We start from the raw sequence: 21040 nt of genomic DNA, 5'->3' as shown, positions 1-21040 counted from the left end.
GAGAGTCATCGACACACCATTTGCCGGAGAGTTGTTTGGAACTTTGTCCAAGGCATTGGCAGGGATGTTGGCGGCTTCTGCAAGAGAATGAAATGGAAAAGGTCATTGACAAAGGATCGAATCCACAAGTGCAATAATCGATAGAGGTGTACAAAAGAGATTACCAAGTAAAGCCAAGGAAGACTGACGAAGGAGTTCATCCTTTTCAGCTGCCCGAGCCTCGGCAGCCAGCCTCGACGCCTCTTCTTCTTTCAGCTTCTCCTTCAGTTTGCCCAGTTCCTCCTTCAGGGAGTCGACTTCTTGGCGAGCTGTGGCGGCCTTTTTAATGGCGCCATCCAACTTCAAAGAAGAAGATTTAACTTCCTCCTGCAGCCGAACTTTGTCTGCTTCCAGAGAAGTAAACTGAGAGGCAAAGGCCTCCAAAGAGGATATAACACCTCGCAGGTCCTTGAGAAAGAAAGATGTTTGACAAAGAATCATTAAACAAGGTACGCACCAGGAAAATTTGTGGTGTAATCGAAAAAGGACTTACAGAAGGGGGAGTCACGGCGGCGGCAGTTGAGGGAACATCTTTCCCCTTAGAAAGGGAGGAGGCTGTCGATACCTGAGCCGCGGGGGCTACCTTAGGAGCCGAAGCTTCAGCAGCCGCAACCTCCGGTGGAGCAGCGCCAGATTTGGCTTTCTTAGACGGAGGTTCAATAAAACCTTCGTCACTGCAATCACTGCAAAAAAGAAATGATTGATAGAAGTTATGAAAGGAATGTGAAGAATAAAATGACAAAATATGGCTTCAGGGAAGGAGGTGCTTACATATCGAAGAGATCGTCTTCATCGGCAAAGACGCCGGTTGATCTCTTCACGGGTGAAGCCCTAGTCTCCTCCACAGCTGCATTAACAAAGGCATCACGATCAGCGTCATCATCACACACTGATCCCTCTGTGTCGCAAGCATCATCGGCTGAGGAAGGAAGATCGGTGTGAACAGCTTCAGAATCTATCGGATCATCGTGTCCACCATCTGGGCCTGTGCGCTCGACAGTGTGAAAATCAACAGGGACTGAGGAGCCTCTTCCCTCAGAAGTATCGTTCGGCGAATCATGCATGTTTCCAGAAACTATGGGGATCTGTCGAAGAGAAAAATAAATAAGAATAATAGTAATTATATTAACTAAGTGGAAGCAGCGTAATGAGAATATGAGAAGGAAAGATACCTCTGATGGTGGATGATCGGCATCAAGGGGAGTATAAGAAGATATCAACGGAATCGAGTCTTCCTGACTAAAGAGAGTAAGGCGACGGACTTCGTCAAGCAGCTCCTTTTCCGACAGTTCGGCGATATTTATCCTGGTTTCGTCCTTTGTACCCGAATACAACCACATCGGGCGGATTCTGGCCATGACTGGTTGGACTCGACGCTTCAAAAACACCGCTGCTACCTCTGTACCGATCATAGTTTGACCATCGGCTTCTTTGATCCGAAGGAATTTGGCGAATAATTCGTCGGCTGCTGTCTTTTCGTCGGGAGAGAGAATGTTCTTCCAAGAATCCTTCGGCTTGGCTTCAAGGACATCGACAAAGCAAGGAAGCTGGGACTCGGTTGTTGAAGAATCCTTGACATAAAACCATTTCAGTCTCCATCCTTGCACGGATTCTCTCATTGGGAAACTGAAATAGTTAACCTCTGAACGAGCCACAAACCCCACTCCACCGATGACAAAGGATCCGTTGCTACTGCTGTACCTCTTAACATAAAAGATCTTTTTCCACAACCCAAAATGGGGCTCAATGCCCAAGAACGCCTCACAGAGGGTGATGAACACAGCAACGTGAAGGATTGAGTTAGGGGTGAGTTGCCACAGTTGGATTTCGTAAGTCCGCAGAAGATGGTGAAGAAATTCATGGGCAGGAAGCGAGAGACCTCGATACAGGAATGACAGGAACACCACGGAAAAACCAACAGGGGGATTGGGCCGAGAAATCGCACCTGGAAGAATCACGTTCCCCTCGTCGGAGGAGACTAATCCAAGGCTTCGGGCCCTCTTCTCATCACGCTTCGTGATGGAGGATGCTAGCCAATCCCCAGGTTTGGCTATCGAGCCTGGCGGCGCTGGCGGCGCCGAAGCTGGAAGGGGAGCATCTGGAGCGCTCCTCTTCGGAAGATTTGAGGAGGATTTGGCGGCGGCGCCACCGCTGGTAGAACTGGCGGCGGCAGTGAGGTTCTTCTTCTTCACCATTGTGAGATCTGGGGAAGACCGGAAAAGCGGTGGTGGCGGCGCAGTAGTTGCAAAGGAAAGAAGAAGAAGGGCGAGGAGATGCTACGACAAGTGTGTAGGCACGTGTCTTTGCTACCAGTTCATTAAGGAGATCTTTTTCCATTGATGGCTGCGGGAATCGAGGGGGCGCCTTGGTAACCGTGCAAGAAGAGCGGATATTGCTTAAAAATAGGGCCAGGCCCAGTGGGTCGCGTCTTATCAGTCAAAATCAAGATGTCAGTAAAACGTCATCAATGACGTCGTGAAGAATGCTTGAAGCATTCGAAGGAATAAAAGGTATCGGATGGTTTTGTGCCCGGACTCGGGGGCTACTCCCATCGGGAGCGCTGAACGCGCACCCGACAGAATGAAGACTCGAAGGAAAAAGTTTGAAGAAAGAGATAATTGCTCAGTTTGAGTCTGCACCCGGTTGCAAGCACCCGTGCCCAGACTCGGGGGCTACTCCCATCGGGAGCGCTGGACGCGCACCCGACAGAACTTTTTTGCACTCCAGGATCATGCCCGGGGACTTGATTCTGTGTAGGGTAACGTTGTTTTGCCATCGGCAGTTAACCAGCAAAAGTTGGGCACGTTACTCATCATCCCTTGCATGCGGAAAATATATCGGATGACCTATGAAGACTTGCGAAAAAACTTCGGCAGAGTAAAATGTTCGAGTGGTACAACTTGAGTCTACGCACGGATTGCAAGCATCCGTACCTAGACTCGGGGCTACTCCCATCGGGAGCGCCGACGCGCACCCGACGGAAGAAGATGATGCTGATTCAAGATGAACAAGGACAATCATGGAGAAGAACATCGAAGGAGACATGCTTAGTCTCCACCCGAACTATGTTCGGGTGGACACTCGGGGGCTACTGACGTGGGCATTACCCTTCGGGTAACCGACATTGCCCTATCCCGTATAGTTTAGTTGGAGGCCCATGAAGGCACTTGGAGGCAAGACGGGCCACTTGGATGGCGCACCAGAAGATTCCTTGACAGGCAAGACAAAGAGACGGCCGAACAAGGAAAGATTAGATTTAAAACTACTGTAAACCTAGTCGTACTCGGTTAGACCTCTTGAGACCTGGCCTCCTATATAAAGGCCAGGAGAGGGGCTGCCGAGGGACACAATAAAACTTAGCAATCTTAGCCACCAAAAGTCTAGAGCTAGGTCATCATAGCACTTAGCTTCTCGACGAGATCTCAGCCGAACTATTCGGCACCCCATTGTAACCCAATATCTTTATAATCAAGAACAGACAGGCAGGACGTAAGGGTTTTACCTCATCGAGGGCCCCGAACCTGGGTAAATCGCTCTCCCCGCTTGTCTGTGAACCGATGTCTCGTGTCAGCTTGCAGGATTCCATCAACCCTAAGCCCCAATCGGAGGGCATTGCCGAGGAGTACCCTCGACACACGGGTTGTTGGATTAAGCCGAGCTCATACCCATGCATTTTTTTTTCGAAATGGGGGAAATATCGCCCCAGCTTCTGCATCCAAAGGATGCACACTGCTTTTTTTATTAGATTATTCACAAAACCTTACCAGAACAATACAACAGATCAACCTCGAAGCCACCTCACTAAACCTACAGTGGGATGAACGGGGTGACAATACACCAACTCACATCATCCAAAACCAAATGTCTTCCCAAACCGCCCAATAGCAGGTGAGAAGCACATCCAGTCAAGCAGACTCTCCGCGCACGCCAACACACACGCCACAGAAGTTGCTACCGACGTCTTCCTCGATTCCATTTTCAAGAGAGATCATCGCATTAACCTTGCAAGACCTGCCGTCGATGCCACCATGACGCCAGACGGCTCCACCATCCTGCACGCATACATCATCCCGCATCCGTCGTCGATGCCCTGCAGAACCATGCCACCGAGACTCAACGCCAACAATGTGGTAGATGAATACTAGTCCACCAACATCCGCCAACATCCAGCAACTGCTCCAAAAACGATGCCCCAAGAGGTAGAACGACGCAGGGCGCACCGCCATCGTCCGATCCGGGAGACCCGGACCTAGGGTTTCCCCCGGAGCAGCACGAGTGAGAGACCACAGACTACGACGACGATGCCTTCAAGAAGGTAGCGGCGCGACACGTCGCCATCGTCCGCCAACCGAGGCGGAGCACGGTTTTCACCGGCAGCCGCGCATCCCCAACTCGCCGAGTGTAGTGCCAAGACGGGCAAAGATGACGCCTTCGACAAGGTAACGACGTCGACCGACGCCGCCATCATCCGCCAAGACCGAGGTCGAGGCTCAATTTTCACCGGCCGCCATGACACCCCGGACTAGATCTCACCGCCACCCTGCCGCCCACACGGCCAGGGCCACGGGCCACCGCTCGCGGCGCCGCTGCCACCATCCAGAGCCACCGCTCTGGCATCCAGGGCCCCGCCGAGACCACCACCAGCAGCCCCTCCAGCACCGAAGGCCGCCGCCACCGAGCCGCCGGATCCCGAGAGCCACCCGCCGCCACGGACGGAGGAGCGGCTGCCGGATTCGCCGACCAAGGGGGAGATGCGTCGGGGGTGGAAAGCGTCGCCGGGCAGCGGCCTCTGCCCTGGCAAGCCCAGCCCGGCCACCTTCCTTCCATGCGGCTGTGCTAGGCGCCGGGGGCCGCAGCCGAGGACCAAATCCCCGCCGCTCCCTTCACCGGTGCCGCGGCCTTCGGCCGACAGCACCTTGGGGGCGACGAGGAGGGAGAGAGGGGGGAGGACGGACGGGGCGGGGGTGGCGGCTAGGGTTTGCCCCTCTCGGTCGCCTGGAGGAGCGACGCGAGAGGAGCCTTCTCGATTCTCATACCCATGCATGTTGTCGTGTATTAATTCGCTAGTCATTAATGCACACGTTATCAGCCGGTTACCCTGCCTGCACTATATAAACGCTGATGTGAACCCTAATCGGAAGTCGGAACACCACATGAGATTACCTTCCTCCAGAATGGGACAGGCCAGACAATAGGCCTCCAGAACTCCACCACTCGTGGACCTGTACGGGTGAGTGGCATCAAGTTTTGGGGGAGCGCTCTAGCGTGACTACTGGCATCACGACATCAACGACCTCTTCGGCAAACTTAGCATGGGAGACAACATTGATGTTGTTGTTGCTATTGCCGCTACTCTAACTACACCGTATGTGATTTTGTTCTTTCTAGAGTTTCTAATCCTAGGGTTTGGAGTAGATGTGATATGTTTATCATGTTCAGATATAATTTGTTCATCTTATAATTATTTTGACTACTGTTTTATGACCATGCTAATCTACTAATTTTTATGATTAAATCATATGGTCATTTGCTTATATTTTCACAATTTTCAGTAAGATGTGGAAACCTCGAAGCATTAGTTCTCGGTCGGAATAGTTTTATTTATTTATAGTGAGTAGTTTTATTTGTAGGCACCCTGCACCTGCAATAGGGGATTACTCGTAGATTTAACCTTTAGGGCTTTAGACTGTATGAACCTTTCAATTTGTCTTAGTTTCAGATATGAATAGTGCAGTAGATATTTTAGTGCTTAACAAAGCACACCATGCCGATTTTAACAACTAATCCAATGTGTTCTATTTCATCGAAATGTGGTATATATGCACATAAAGAATGGTTTAACAGACTATGCGGTTCGATCTATATTAAAGGTAGCTCAAGTATGATTCAATTGTTCGTACCATGTTGAGTTAACATTGTTCTCTTATGGTGTTCTTTACTCCAGAGTGATATACTCCCACATTGAGTTAACATTGTTCTCTTTATTTACCCGCAAAAAAAAAAGCATTGTTCTCTTTATAGTGTTCTTTACTTCAGAGTGATGTACTCCCTACGTTCCATCATAGTATTGGGAATCTGTATCAAACTTGGTTGAACTTGGTAGTACTTTCTCGTGTAAACTTTTTTTAGAAAAGGGTAAAGCTCCGGCCTCTGCATCGATTGATGCGTATGGATTTCTCGTATAAACTAGCCTTGTGTTTTTTCTCTCTATGTTATAGCTTAATTTATCCTCGATTGTTATTATTGTAGCCCAGACTTGCTGTTCTTTCTAGTTCGCAATGACAGAGAGTAAGAGAACACTTCTGAAGCAAAATCATTTTGTAGTGTAAGCAAAGAGACACTGATGTACTGTATCATTGATGTAAGCGTGAAGGATTGCACGTTTTTTTACAGAGCTGCAGTTTCAGTTCCCTACTCTTTTCAAAGAAAATACAGACGTTTTAGTGATTGTTATCTTCTGTAGCTGGGGACAATTTTCTCTTTCCCAGGAATGTGGGAGGGCACTCCTAAATTTTATATACACATGCCCACTTCATCTTCATGACTTGTGAAGTTAGGTGGATCTGTTTTAGTATGCCTTGTGTACAAAGATTCTACGAAGCAACTCTACACTTGCAATGATTTTGCATCCTCTGTATCCTATAAAAGCCAGCATAGATCTCGCCAACTTCATCCAATGAGACAGATATTTACAGAACCTAACCACAGTTTTCCTTCCGCAGCTTGCTACTGGATGCTGATAACATGTTGTTGTGTTGGCATCGACTGCTGGCTCTGTAAGCCCTCTGCTCTTCCTGGCTCTGAAACTGGCGTTACGTCATGAACACCCTGTTGCATTATCATGAACACCCTGTTACATTGTGAATGAAAGTGAAGATTTTTTCTAGGAATGAATGTACATGTGTTTGACAGACCTGGTGTTGATTGTACCGATGGAGCAATGTGACAACTGATATCAAGATGATGTAGATTGGTATGACAATTCCGGCTGTTCTCAACATCAGCAGCTGTCTCATCAACGTAATTCGTATCAGCCAGGTAATTCCGTTGCCCATGAATAGCATTCAGAGCAATAAAGTTATAGAAAGGTTTAGTCGGGTTACAGGATTCAGTCTCTTACCGTGATCAGTGCTATCGAGTACACCTCAGGGCCGCCGAGGAGAAGCGAGATCGCGTCACGGAGCACTAGCAGAGCCATCAACTGAAGGTTACATGTGCATTAGTTGGCTACTCGTGTCCAGATGGAAGGTTTTACGTTCTGCAGCACTTACAGCTATGGCAATTACACGGCAGTAGGTGGCACCTTTCGGATTGGAACCTTGAGAGTCAAAGCTTGATGTGCCAACAGCATGACCAGCCGTTTGCGAAATGTTTTCTTCAGCATTGAGGTTCTCTAGTGTTTCTCCAGTTCTCCTACAGTGAAAAGAGGGCTAGGCTGTATGAGATATAACCCCTTCTCGTACCAGAATGTTACCATGGATCTGAAGCACCAAAATGACACCTGAAGATAATTTGGTTTCTTCCGATCCGAAACAACTTCAAAGGAGCACTGTAGTTTGGTGTAAATTGCTGCGCCATAAGGAGCAGAGACAGCAAATTAGTCAACAAACCCTGCACTGTCTTTTGGAAAGACTGATGATGGTTTTCTCATCGTCTCTCGTGGTATAGATCTGAACTGAAAACTGATTTACTAGGAAGAAACGGGCAAGCTGAATTCGGCCACTTCTTTTTTGCATCAGTTGAGAATGGCTTGTTATGGTAAGGCAGTTTCAGAAGTGCTCACCTGTAAGCATATCTCACATATGGTGTCTCCCTTCTCGTTACACCACCTCTGGATGCATATGTGGTGAGCGTACTGCAGGCAGCAACAAACTAATTCAAGTATTGGAAATTTGGAATGACTAAATAGGCATCTGGTAGAAAAATAAAAGGGTAGTCGAATCTATGTGAAAATCATGATGCAATCAACACCAGAGATCACACCCTCGCGATAGCAACAAAGGAAGAAGGAATTCGCTGATAGTGATTTGGGAAATAGAAAGTTTGTTCCAAGTGGCATTTTGAATGAAAGAATCTAATACGAAAGCGAGCTCCCTTCCATGGTTGAAGATGCGGTAATGGATAAGCTGGTTCTGAGCTTGAGTTTATTCTGAGGTTCAGACTTCGAATAGTTTATCAATCTGGAATAGGAACAGATAGCCTTGCCTTGAGGCTACCCTTGCAGGAGCAAGGGGTCTCCATGTAAGCTTCATCACCTTCTTCTTGGCAGATTCTGCATTCCACCACGACGCCACTCTTGATCCTCCCGTCCTCAAAAACAGAATGATCATGATGATCACAATCAGCCTTCCCGGAAGGAACGTCGAAGGCCTGATGAATGGCTGACTGAAGCGTCGCCTCCGTGATCATCCGCCCCGTCATCAGCGCGAAGTGGTCCGCCATCCTTGAGTCGATCGTCTGCAGATGAAGACGGCGAAGATTGGATCAAAACAAAGCCTTGGACAACATAGGCAGCCGTGATTATTTTCGCGGACATGATAACTGAAAGAATATTCGGAACAGGCGCCACGAAATCTATTATCCATGTTGATTTGCACCACATGACAAGAATTAGACCACGAACATCACACGAGACGGCATAAAAGTGGCTGCTTTCAGCAATCTCTTCACCAAACATCCTTTCTGATAAAAAGGAGCTAAAAAGAGCCATGTGCCCATGCATGGAGATATGAAAAAAGGCTATTTGGATTACATGTTACTTACCTGAAGGCAAAGGAGACGAAGGCCGTGCAGGACAGGAAAAGGCAGGAGCTTTATTACACCATGAGAATGAGTTGAGACATAGCACGCACGCAGGTCGTTCCTTAGGATCTCTGCTTTCTTCACGAACGAAGGAAGAGATGATATGATATGCAGACCAAGGGGAGCAGGAGGAAAAGAAGATACGAGTAGGAGAGGCAGGCCAACAACAGAGCAGCAACAAGCCGAAGGGGTCTTAGAGAAGCAACAACAGAAGATTAGGACGCTTGCAAGGCGGGACTTGGAGATCCCAAACATCCAGAGAAGCAAGAGATCGATCGATTAATTAGGTGGCCCTCCTCTGCTACCGCCCTTCTTGTTTCTGAAGAATCATCCGCCACCTCGCGATTCGTGCTACTAACCTTTGCATTAGTATGACCCACCGTTTTGTAACTGTATTGAATACTACTACGTACACGTTTAATTATCACTAACAGTTTTAGCCTTGCACTATGTGAAATGTTTTTTTTATCTTGTGATGCAGTATGTGATGGTCTTTCCCTGTTGATTATATTTTTTGATAAAGCCCTGTTGATTATATGAAGAAGAAGACAATTGTGACAGCATTTGTTTCCTCAAATCGAATAGAAAAAGGAGCTAGCCGACCCAACCCAACCCAACGTGCAAATTCTCCACAAAGCGCTTGGCAGTTGGGATGATCGTTGGGAAACTGATCCTCTTTTCCTGCCAAAGCCACCAATTTTCATGGGCGATCCCATTCATCATTCTGGTAACTGTTGAGTTACCCGACCGGGTGCAATCATCCACGGACAGTTTTTGCGAAACGTCAAGTTTCCGTGGCATTCTGCCGTACCACGATAAGTTACCTGATTGGAGTGGAGAGGCTGACACCTGGAAGGTGTTGGGGATTTGGATTAGGGTATCTCCACCTGCGCGACGCATTTTAGCGTTCGGAAATGTCCGCGCGCGTCCGTTTCCGTCGGTCGAAATGGTCGAAATCGACCACGCGTCCGTTTGCGTCGGGGGTGCCTCCAGCGGCACGATGCATTTTTTGGCCGAAACATTTTTTTAAAACATGAAAACATAATTTACATAGTTTAAACATGAAAAAAAAAACCTAACGCCTACTGATGCTTGTCGTCGCTGTCGAGCACGATGAGCTCCGGTATCGCCCACGGCCAGTTGCCATCCGGGGGAGCATACGCAGGGCGCGCCGGCGATGCTGGAGGTGGAGGCGCCCAGGGATGCGGCTGTGGCGGCGGTGTAGGCGCCCAGGGATGCGGCTGTGGCGGCGGTGTAGGCGCCCAGGGATGCGGCTGTGGCGGCGGTGGAGGAGCCCAGGGATGCGGCTGCGGAGGAGGAGCCCAGGGATTGTACGACGGCGGTTGTGGCGCGGCCGAGTCCTGTAGCGCCTGTCGAAGGGCTTCATCCTCCGACAGGCCCGGCGGCATGACGCCGGTGGCGTAGCGGGGCAGCGGCGGCTGCACAGGCGGGTCGTTCTCGGAGACGAGGACGCCGAGCTTCGCCATCTCGGAGACGTAGTCATCGATGTCGTCCTTGACCTCCTCGTTATGGTACGCGAGCGCCTCGATGTAGTCATCCTCGTCGCCGTAGGCGTCGTAGGCGTCGTTGTACTGCGCGCGCGTCGGTGGCTGCTGACGCCCCATCGGCGCCTCCTGTCTTCGTGGACGAGTCGGCGGTGGACGCTCGAAGGGAAAATCCATGTCGCCCATGAAGCCCGCCCTCCTCCTCCTATCCGTCTCGGTCAACAGATAGGTACGACAACTTTCGTAGTCGATGGCGTACGCCGGATCGGTGCGGAGGTCCGGCGGCAGGTACCGCCTCCTTTGTCGGATCTCCACGGTCCGATCAGGCTCGCGCGCAGGGACGGGAGGGATGGGCACCCGGCGGCAGCTGACCCGCCAGCCGCCAGGCAGTTGCACGCCAGACCAGGCCTCGCACGGCATCCATTTTCCGTGCATCAGCCTCCCCAGCGTGACGGGCAGCGGCACCCTCTGCGTCCCTGCCGCTGCCGGAGGCCTCGAAGTCGTTCTTCTTCCCCATGGCGCTGCGGCGGTGGTGGTGCGAGTGGAGGTGTGGGCGAAGGAGGAATGTGGCCGGTGGACTTTTAAGGGCGTCCGCGCGCGGGATACGATGTCATTGAAGGCGGCGCAGAAGCCCAGCCGCCGCCCACCAGTGCGTGCGCAGAACAGGCAGCCGCGCCATTGATGGCGAAGGCTGCGACGCAGACGCGGAAGCGCCGACCGCCGATGCGATGCCCTCGATGCAGACTCGCTGCCAGGCTGATGTAGCCCGACCTACGGTCTACGCTTCATCATGCGCGTCAACGTCAAGAACCACACTCAAGGTCGAGGTCACGGAGGCATGGAAGAGATGAAGGAAGAAGATGCGTCCGAGGTCGCCAAGAAGAAGAAGTCGCATGAAGCATCACCTCCGGGCTAGATTGTCCACCCCCATCAAGGCCGGACAATCCGCCATCCCCAGGCACTTCCAACACTTGGGCCTACCCCATGTAACCTCCCTCTATGCTATTTGTATGCCTAAACTACCCCTCCTTAGTGGCTCCCTATATATAGGCTCTCACCTCCCCCTTCATTAGGTAAGACATAACTTGAGTGAGAACTTGGCTTATGCCTCCACCATCCCTCCGGGATTAGGGAAACCCCCTCCTCTTTTAGATACAAATCTATGAGTTGTATCAAGGCACTCCTTATATGATTTATCTTTCGCACTTGTGATTCTACCGCGGTCTCTCACACGTGTGACTCCATAGATCGTATATCGGTCTTTCTCTCGGGGATTCTACCTCATGTCTCTCCTTGAGGGATTCTATCGTAATAGTGGTTCGGGCTATCGGGAGTAAACCGGAATTGTATCGGGTTGTGTTGCGTGCGTTTGCGTGTGTTCATCGTGTTCTTCGCCGCGTTCTTCGTGTTCTTCCTTCCCCCGTCTTTCCCTCGGTCAATTCGTGAGATCGGGCAACCCACGTGGCCTTAGGCCGCATCATATGGTATCAGAGCAAAGGTTACCACGAATTTGACCCCCCAAATCCACCGATTTTCGTTCGAAAAATATCCCAAAAAATTGCCCAAAAAATAGCTCGAAATTTGATCTCTTGATTTGTTGAGTTGTTTGTGGTTTTGATCCAGAGATTTGGTGTTATTTGTGCTGATCTATCATTCTCCCATATTTTCTTTGATCAATTCCATCAATTTCGCTCGAATCTGAGGATATTCTGTCCGTTTCCGTGAAGAACAGCGCAAGAGCAGCTCGAGTTCATCGTATCCAGTTCAAGGTCCACGCCGCGCGCCACCAACTCCGTCTCGCTGCCGCACCCACCATCGCGCGCATCCATCGGTCACCGACCTCGTTGGCTTTCAGCTCGCCCCGGCCAAGGCCCACCCGCCGTCGATCGACCAGCAGGTCAACGCTGCAGCGCCGACCGCTTCCTAGCTCGCATCCATCTATCCTGCTCGCGCGCACGCCACAGGGCCCCGCCTGGCCCACTCCGCGCCGCCAAATCCCATCCGTGAACCGCGCGCAGCTCGCCCAAACGCCTCCGCCCGCCGCTGGCCCCTGGCTCCTGCCGCCGCTCGCTGTGCCTCCAGGCCCGCGCTGACCCACGCGCAGCTGCGCAGCTCGCTGGCCTCAAGCGAGCGCCCGCAGCAGCCAACCACCGGCCCGCCCGCAGCAGGCCACGTCCAAGCCGCGCGCCCAGGCCTCTGCTCCACCTGCTTCACGCCCAGGCCAAGGCCAAGCACTCCCTAGCTTGATGAGTGCCTCCACTTCGAGAGCATGAGTGATACACCAAGTGAGATGAGAGTGGTAGTTGATAGGTCATGTGAGACCATTTCAAATTCTAACAACTTACCCTCTACCTCTAGTGTGTTTCCTAGTGTCTCATTAGGTTCCATGGATGACGAGACGCCGATCATGGAGAAGATGTACATGGTGCATGAAGATGATGATATCACACCATGCTTGTTGCTTGAAGATGAACATGAAGGCCACATCGAGCCTACCTCTTCCACAACACCTACCTCATATGAGCGGGACTACAAAGGTACCTATATGGATGTTGATGATGCCATGATCCCACTAGTGGACATGATGATTTGTGAGTGCTTGCATGAGTTGGATGATCCTATTGCTATGCCATATGCTTCTTTCACTTTCCCTTGTGATACTTGTGATACCACCATTCTTGATCATGTGGAAATAGTTGCTTGTGACAATTTGACCATGCCATGCTATGATACAAACTTGAACATGTTTTGTGCTACATGCTTGCAATATTCTCCCATTAGTGCAACCAAAATGTTGAATACTTTCTCTTTCCAATGCTTGGTTTGCCATAATGTTAATATGCTTATAAATGAGATTGCCCCCATAGACCTCTCACATTTTGAAAACTTTGCATATATCCATGTTGAGCATGTTCCCATGTTTACTCCGCATATTCACCACATCTACTATGGTAAATTGCTTAATGCTAATGGTGATGTGCAAAAGAAATGGACCATCATGATGGATGATGTGTTTATATACCATGCACACACGTTCTTTGCTTTGCCTATTGTGTGTGTAGGTACACGGAAGACAAGGTCAACCTCGATTGAGCACGAGTTGACCAAACGAGCTCTTGAGAGCATAATACAAGTAAGTACAAGATCGAACCCGGCTCTAATACTTTTTCTATGCTTTGCATTGAACATGCCGAAAAATCTCTCTTTCTTATGGTTCTTTTGCAAGCATGATGATGTGATTCTTACCGTTGGTGTTGCCACAAATATGAGGACCAATTTCTCTTTCCGATGGTTTGTGTGCACACATGTTGATGATATTTTGGACACTCTCCCTTATGTGTTTTTGCCAAATTCTCCTCTTATTGCTTCAAGGATGTTGAACAATTTCTCTTTCCGATGCCTTGAGTGCAATAATGCACATGAGTTTCTACATGAGATGGACATCATAGTCATCTCACAATTTGGAGATTTTGTGTTTCCGCATTTGGAAGATATCGATACGGAGTTCTTACACATTGATCTTGCATATGCATTATTCTTGATATATTTGTGTTGTGCTAACGGTGTTGTGAACATGAATGGACATGTCGTTGATGATATGCTCATCTATCACGCACACATATACTTTGCTTGGTCTTTGTTTTGTGAAGGTACACGTGACTTGTGGATGAGCGTCAATGAGTGGTTCCGCCCACATACTTCAACTACCCAAGATCTCTCGATGAGAGCACACCGGCATCTTGCTAAGGTGACCTCCTTCTACTTACGGCCTCTTGCTAAACACATTGAACTTTGGCTACGCTTTGATTGCTCCTTTGCTTTTCTTGTGCTATTGATAGGGCTCTCGACAAGTGAAGGAACATTCAAGCGTTGGTGTCATCTACCTCCTCTACACGTTCATGAAGACTCATCGTCGAGGACGACTCTTTTTCAAGTGGGGGGAGATGATGTAGCCCGACCAACGGTCTACGCTTCATCATGCGCGTCAACATCAAGAACCACACTCAAGGCCGAGGCCACGGAGGCATGGAAGAGAAGAAGGAAGAAGATGCGTCCGACATCGCCAAGAAGAAGAAGTCGCATGAAGCATCAACTCCGGGCCGGATTGGCCACCCCCATCAAGGCCGGACAATCCGCCCTCCCCATGCACTTCCAACACTTGGGACTAGCCTATGTAACCTCACTCTATGCTATTTGTATGCCTAAACTACCCCTCCTTAGTGGCTCCCTATATATAGGCTCCCACCTCCCCCTTCATTAGGTAAGACATAACTTGAGTGAGAACTTGGCTTATGCCTCCACCATCCCTCCGGGATTAGGGAAACCCCCTCCTCTCTTAGACACAAATCTATGAGTTGTATCAAGGCACTCCTTATATAATTCATCTTTCGCACTTGTGATTCTACCTTCTACCGCGGCCTCTCACACGTGTGACTCCATAGATCGTATATCGGTCTTTCTCTCGGGGATTCTACCTCGTGTCTCTCCTTGAGGGATTCTATCGTGATAGTGGTTCGGGCTATCGGGAGTAAACCGGAATTGTATCGGGTTGTGTTGCGTGCGTTTGCGTGTGTTCATCGTGTTCTTCGCCGCGTTCTTCGTCTTCTTCCTCCCCCCCGTCTTTCACTCGGTCAATTCGTGAGATCGGGCAACCCACGTGGCCTTAGGCCGCATCACAGGCGGGCCAGGTGGAGACGCGAGCGGACACTTTGCACGCCCGCGCAGCGTCCGCAGAGACGCAAACCTGCCGCAAATATGTGCCTGGTTTGCGTCTCTGCGGACGGCCCGATCACTTTGCGTCGCGTCGTTGGAGGTGGTGCTAAACGAATTTTCGGTCAAGACAACGCAAATGGTCACCCAGCGTTCGTTTGCATCGCGCCGCTGCACTTAGGCTCCGTGGCTTGAACGCTCGTCTGGCTCTCTGCGATGAGCCGTCCCCGCATGAGGTGGACGGGCAGCACGTTTGGCTCTTTTCATTCACGGCCAGGCTAAACTTGTTCTAGCTGCATCCTCAAATTTGATTTCTATTTTACAGTTCTCTCTCTTTTCTATTCTTCAGGAAACAGGAAAAAGTAATGTAAGCTGTAAACCGATCTAGTCAGATCTAGCCGCAATATGTTGTCAGCCCATGAGAACTGAGTTCCACAGTATCTCGCGGTAATTTCGCAGGGAGGGGTGAACTTGGTTATCATCCTAGCGTTCATGGGAGAGTCTCATCCTACCTAACAACGTATAACCAAGGGAGGGATCATTCCCCCGTTGGTCAACGTTTATGTTGTTAGCCCATTTCAAAGTGAGCAGATCACGGTTGGATGTGGACTTAAATGCGGTATTTTTTCCCGAAAGGAGTAATAATGTAGGAGAAGCCTCTACAATGACTTTCTAAAATAATAAAAACTCCGAGAGCCCGGGAGGACGCGGGAGCCCGGGGTGTCCGCCAGCTCCTCCCCTAAACTATGGTTTCTCTTTTCTTAGGTCGAGTTGTAGTGCGGGGTGGCTGTCCTTTTTATGGGCATGTACATATAACCTTTTCTTTCTATCTATCAATGCATCAAAACGCAAGTCTTTAGTGTTCCTTGGGATTTAAACCTGAGTGGTTGGGGTTATACATCCACTTTCTAATTAAGTGAGTTAGACACATTTCTCACTTATAAATGTGTTATATATGTGACCGCAAATTTGCAGGCAAAATATCAAGGACTCCTACACGAAGGAACAATTTTCTTCAAATAAATATTCATACAAAATTTTCCCTTTATGCAAATAACATGAATAAAGTATCTATCCAAGCGGAACACTAAACTTTGGCCAAAATTGTGCACCTTGTTCACACATCACAATATATAAAAGCCAATACAATAATATTAAGCCAAACTAATACTCCATAATAAGTTGGATGTGCAGTACTGATAATATAATATTCGATAGTGAGCAGAAGAAGCTTACAAATTTGTCAATGGACTAAGTTGGCCGTCTAGACATTTAAAGTTATGCTAGCTATATGGGATAATTTAGTTTGAGGACCTTGGATAATCCAAAAAGGATGTCAGATGATTCATACCCTCAGATATCAACAATATCATATTTGCTTTGCGGTTGACCAGTATCACGTAACATCCTAGCCTAGGACTTAATAGAATTGGTAGAATACTCATATCTACAAGTTGTAACTTATTAAAAAGCTCATCTCAAAAAAAAATCGAGGTTAAGCTTGTTTGGTTTGGAGCAACTTAAGGATGGGTGACCAGCCGGAAAGAAGAAATAATTACCCATACCATTATACCCCTTGCAAAAATGCTACATCTTATATTATGTCATCAATAAGAACGAACGCCCCCTCCCCAGATCGGGCTAGAGTGTGTCTTGTTCCTCTTATATTATGTCATCAATAATATTTGTAGCTCCGCTGCCTTATTTAGTGGAGTTCCAAGTCCTTCGGGACCCTTCCTTGTTCAAGAAAAAAACAAACTATATCATCCATCTTCGAAAATGTAGTTCCTAGTTAAAAAAATGTTGTACCTTTCGCGACCAGCCTATAACATGACATGACATAATTCTTAACTTGAATCTCCAATAATCGGACTTTCTAATCATGGTCAAAATAATAACAAATCTTTTCAAGAAGCATAAAAGCAAAGAATTTATTGCCCTCTCTAGAGGACCAAAGCATATTTTGCTTTCATAGCAGTTTTCAGCAATAGAGGCCCATGCTCATGGACCTGGTTTACCAATAGACAGATGCTGCATTTTCCACGGGCCTCTTATGTTGAAGGCGATCAAACATAACGGCCCAGAGAGCCCTATAGATGCATCGGACGGTCACGATTTCCGCTGAACTGAGCCCAAAGCCCTGCATCCCCGAAACCCTAGCGTCTTACGCCGCCCCCACTATAAAGGCCTCCTCCTCCCTCTTCTCCCGCTTTCCTTCTCATCCCCAGCCCGCGCCGCCGCATTCTCCCCACCACCAAACCCTAGCCCTCCTCCCTCCGCCCCACCACCATGGCCGGCTCGCAGGAGTCCCTCGTGTACGCCGGCGTGATGCGCGGCCACAACGACCAGGTGACGGCCATCGCCACGCCCATCGACAACTCGCCCTTCATCGTCTCCTCCTCCCGCGACAAGTCCCTCCTGGTCTGGGACCTCACCAACCCCATCCAGGCCACCCAGGACTCGAGCTCCGAGTACGGCGTCCCCTTCCGCCGCCTCACCGGCCACGGCCACTTCGTCCAGGACGTCGTCCTCAGCTCGGACGGCCAGTTCGCGCTCTCCGGGTCCTGGGACGGCGAGCTCCGCCTCTGGGACCTCTCCACCGGCGCCACCACCCGCCGCTTCGTTGGCCACGACAAGGACGTCCTCTCCGTCGCCTTCTCCATCGACAACCGTCAGATCGTCTCCGCGTCCCGCGACAAGACCATCAAGCTCTGGAACACCCTCGGTGAGTGCAAGTACACCATCGGCGGCGAGCTCGGAGGCGGCGAGGGCCACAACGGCTGGGTGTCGTGCGTCCGTTTCTCCCCCAACAACTTCGCCCCGACCATCGTCTCGGGCTCGTGGGACCGCTCCGTCAAGGTGTGGAACCTCACCAACTGCAAGCTCCGCAACACCCTCGATGGCCATGGTGGGTACGTCAGTGCCGTCGCGGTGAGCCCAGACGGTTCGCTCTGCGCCTCTGGTGGTAAGGATGGAGTCACCTTGCTCTGGGATTTGGGTGAGGGCAAGAAGCTCTACTCGCTGGACGCGGGCTCCATTATCAACTCGCTCTGCTTCTCGCCCAACCGCTACTGGCTCTGCGCGGCGACACATGATTCCATCAAGATCTGGGATCTTGAGTCAAAGCACATTGTGCAGGACCTTAGGCCCGAGATCACAGTCTCCACTAAACAGGTTTGTTTCCTATGCCTGCCATCATTAAATAGTTCCATATCGTTGCTATTGTTTCCTATTGTTGATTGTGTAGATTTACTGTTTGATTATGATATGCTTATTACTGTTGTGGCAACATAGACCTGTTTCATTTTGTTGTAGCTGCTGTAGTAGTCAAATTTATGTAGTACACTGTTCTGTACTAGTTTCATGCCAAAAACCCCAATCCTAAGATTTAATCTTAGATTACCTGAATGGTTTTAGTTTGCTCTATCGAATCATATAAACCAAATGTGATCCGAAGTGCCCATTTTATCTAAAGTCAGTAGATATGAAAAGAAGCTGATGCATAGTAATGTTATTGGACTGTAATCTTGCTTGATACGTTGCTAAAGCATTATTTTTAGCTTTAATATACTGAGTTTAGAATGTGGCAATCCTGTAATCCTTTAGATGTGTGTTCCTTTAGCTTTTTGTCATAAAATTTTCTCTCAGCTTGCTATCAGTGTAATTCTCTGCTAAATTTATTTTGGTTTTGTTAAATACAATGATCTGAAGTTCTATGTTCATCTTTGCTATCTAGCCTATAATGTAGTTGGCAGTGATTTTTTTTGAAAGATCAGCATCTTTTACTTATTTTCTCCAATGCATGCCTAGGTCTAATTATCAAAACCTTCACCTTTAAACTGATCTAATTGTTCATTTTCTTAAGTTTAGATCCTAATGCTGTGTTAATTTAAATCCTATTGTATTTGAATGCCATCTTACAATTTTTTCATACTGTTGCACAGCTGCTCTACTGCACTTGTTTGAGCTGGAGCGCGGATGGCAGCACTCTCTATGCTGGTTACACTGATGGAACCATCAGGATCTATAAGATCTCAGGGTTCAGCTACTCGAGCTAGATTACGCATCTTGTTTTAGTGGCCCTTGTTCAGTTAAACTGCTGTGGTATCTTCTGTTTTGACTGTCTAAAGGCATAATGTCTGCCTTGGTACTTCTGCTTAATTTGCTATCTGTGTCTTAGCCTCTGTCAGTCATGTTCTCATGGATAATGCGGATAGGTACTCATTTGCACTGTGTTTTGGTTGCTCAATATATTGTCGCATGAATCATGAAATCTGTGCTGCTGCTTGGTAGTATATTCAGTTGGTGATGTTTTTTCCTGTACCATTTTGAACGTTCCTGGAATGCTGATGTGGTTCCTGCTTGGCAAACAAGAGTTCCGAATCCATCTGAGCATCCTATGATATGTAATCCGAAGTTATACCAGAATACAGACGTTAAAATGCGGATGAGTTAGAATGGTAGCAGAGATTTGAGTATATGAAAAATGTCTATCGTGTAAAGCCACTTAGATGAAAAAGCAGTATTGGTACTGAGGTGCCACAATTGAAGCTGAACTAAACTTTCCAACTGAAGGTAAATCTAAAGCCAAGCCAAAAATACATGCTGAGTTCAAATATTAATACTTTGCACACATTGGACCAAATGTGCACTGGCAATCATCTTTTTTTGGTTCATGGAACAATGAACATAAAAACAGCAAGCAAAATTGACGTGTAGAGTTTTTGATTTCTTCTCTTGGAAACGTCCAATTATTTTCTTAGAATGTACACGCATCAAAACTAGAGACGTGGCAATGTGGCATGTTTGGTGTACGACCAAAAATTAGATAGCCAATGTTTCAAAATACCGGATTTGATCAAACGTTGGTGAAGTATACTAAATTTTGACTGTCAATTTAAACCATCTCAACATCTAGGGGTTGGCAAAAAACCCGATGACCGAAGACCGAAAAGATCGAGACTGAAATTACCGATGAAAAATTGGGTAGAAAATTTTATAGACCGAATTTAGTTTGGTTAATTCGGTCATTTGTTCCGAGTAATCGAATAGACCGAGTTTTACGTGAGCCCAATCTTTAGATTTTGTGATATATTGTTAAATGTTGATTAAACTTCTCTAGCATTATTACATTTTTGTTTAGATTGTTGAACGTTTATTCCTGTCAATTGATAATAATATATGCAATGAAAAAACGTCCAAAATACATCTAAAATATCGCCAATCTTTCGCTAAACAATGTCTAAGTTTTGTGTTGACAACATCGCCACACCATTTGGTCAAGACCGAACCCGACGAATTATTGGGTAACCAAATTTGTCGGGTAGTAAAACTAACAAGTATATTTCGGTCTTCATTTTTTCTAACTAAATTTGAAATAGATCGAAATACAAAAACCGAATTTTCGGTCATGACCGAATCCCCACCCCTATCAACAGCTTATAAGTTAAATAATTTGTGGGATGTTTATGTTATAAATGTCGCAAGCAATAACGAAAAACGGAAAAGAAAATCTCAATGGGAGACACAAGATTTAACTGTAAAATCCTTTAGAGGGGAAAAACCACGGGCGCTAACCATCAAAATTTAACTATATCAGGACTGTTCACAAGATGTCATGGGTTATTTTATAATCTGATAAACCCTAGTCGGGGGCTTACAAGAGGTAGACACGATCTTGCCCCGCTCATCAGAAGTTAGTCTCCCTTTTATGTAAATTTGGATTACAACAGAACAAACTCTACCTTGAAACAAATATCATCTCGTAGTATGAATATCAACAATCTCCTGAACAACAAAAAGAACATTTACTAGTGTCAAACAACCACTTGAGCTAAACGGTTATACCAACCAAGCTTGAGTAAAGCTGAAACTTGACAACAAGAACTGACTTTGTCATCATATTAACAAGATTACCATGAGTACTTATATTACATATCTTCAGTTTACCTTGTGCAACAATGTCGAAAACATAATGGCTACTT

General features: G+C 47.9%; 2 protein-coding genes across 2 annotated transcripts; one reads left to right on the top strand and one right to left on the bottom strand.

Annotated features, from left to right (window-relative positions):
• Positions 1-6395: 6395 nt before the first annotated feature.
• LOC124667298 lies at positions 6396-8488 on the bottom strand. Its single transcript, XM_047204602.1, has 7 exons — positions 8245-8488; positions 7823-7894; positions 7541-7608; positions 7311-7452; positions 7160-7240; positions 6954-7046; positions 6396-6867 (listed from the first exon to the last, which is right to left on the bottom strand). Exons 1-7 carry the CDS (start codon positions 8479-8481, stop codon positions 6766-6768), a joined length of 795 nt encoding a protein of 264 aa, XP_047060558.1. The 5' UTR covers positions 8482-8488; the 3' UTR covers positions 6396-6765.
• Positions 8489-17289: 8801 nt separating this feature from the next.
• LOC124665963 (guanine nucleotide-binding protein subunit beta-like protein A) lies at positions 17290-19324 on the top strand. Its single transcript, XM_047203323.1, has 2 exons — positions 17290-18230; positions 19001-19324. Exons 1-2 carry the CDS (start codon positions 17346-17348, stop codon positions 19112-19114), a joined length of 999 nt encoding a protein of 332 aa, XP_047059279.1. The 5' UTR covers positions 17290-17345; the 3' UTR covers positions 19115-19324.
• Positions 19325-21040: the final 1716 nt, after the last annotated feature.

Source organism: Lolium rigidum, chromosome 6 (assembly GCF_022539505.1).
Source record: "Lolium rigidum isolate FL_2022 chromosome 6, APGP_CSIRO_Lrig_0.1, whole genome shotgun sequence".
Classification (NCBI taxonomy): domain Eukaryota; kingdom Viridiplantae; phylum Streptophyta; class Magnoliopsida; order Poales; family Poaceae; genus Lolium; species Lolium rigidum.
The sequence above is the reverse complement of the archived record's forward strand: the minus strand, read 5'-3'. Positions and strand labels throughout refer to the sequence as shown.

Bases quoted from the DNA above. Each gene is read 5' to 3' on its own strand.
- LOC124667298 (XM_047204602.1), bottom strand. From the start codon at position 8,481: ATGGCGGACCACTTCGCGCTGATGACGGGGCGGATGATCACGGAGGCG. The intron at 7,895-8,244 runs GCAAGGCTATCT...TGCTGCCTGCAG, and splicing joins CCTGCAAGGGTAGCCTCAAG to TACGCTCACCACATATGCAT. The intron at 6,868-6,953 runs GTCTGTCAAACA...ATAATGCAACAG, and splicing joins ATCGGTACAATCAACACCAG to GGTGTTCATGACGTAACGCC.
- LOC124665963 (XM_047203323.1), top strand. From the start codon at position 17,346: ATGGCCGGCTCGCAGGAGTCCCTCGTGTACGCCGGCGTGATGCGCGGC. The intron at 18,231-19,000 runs GTTTGTTTCCTA...ACTGTTGCACAG, and splicing joins TCACAGTCTCCACTAAACAG to CTGCTCTACTGCACTTGTTT.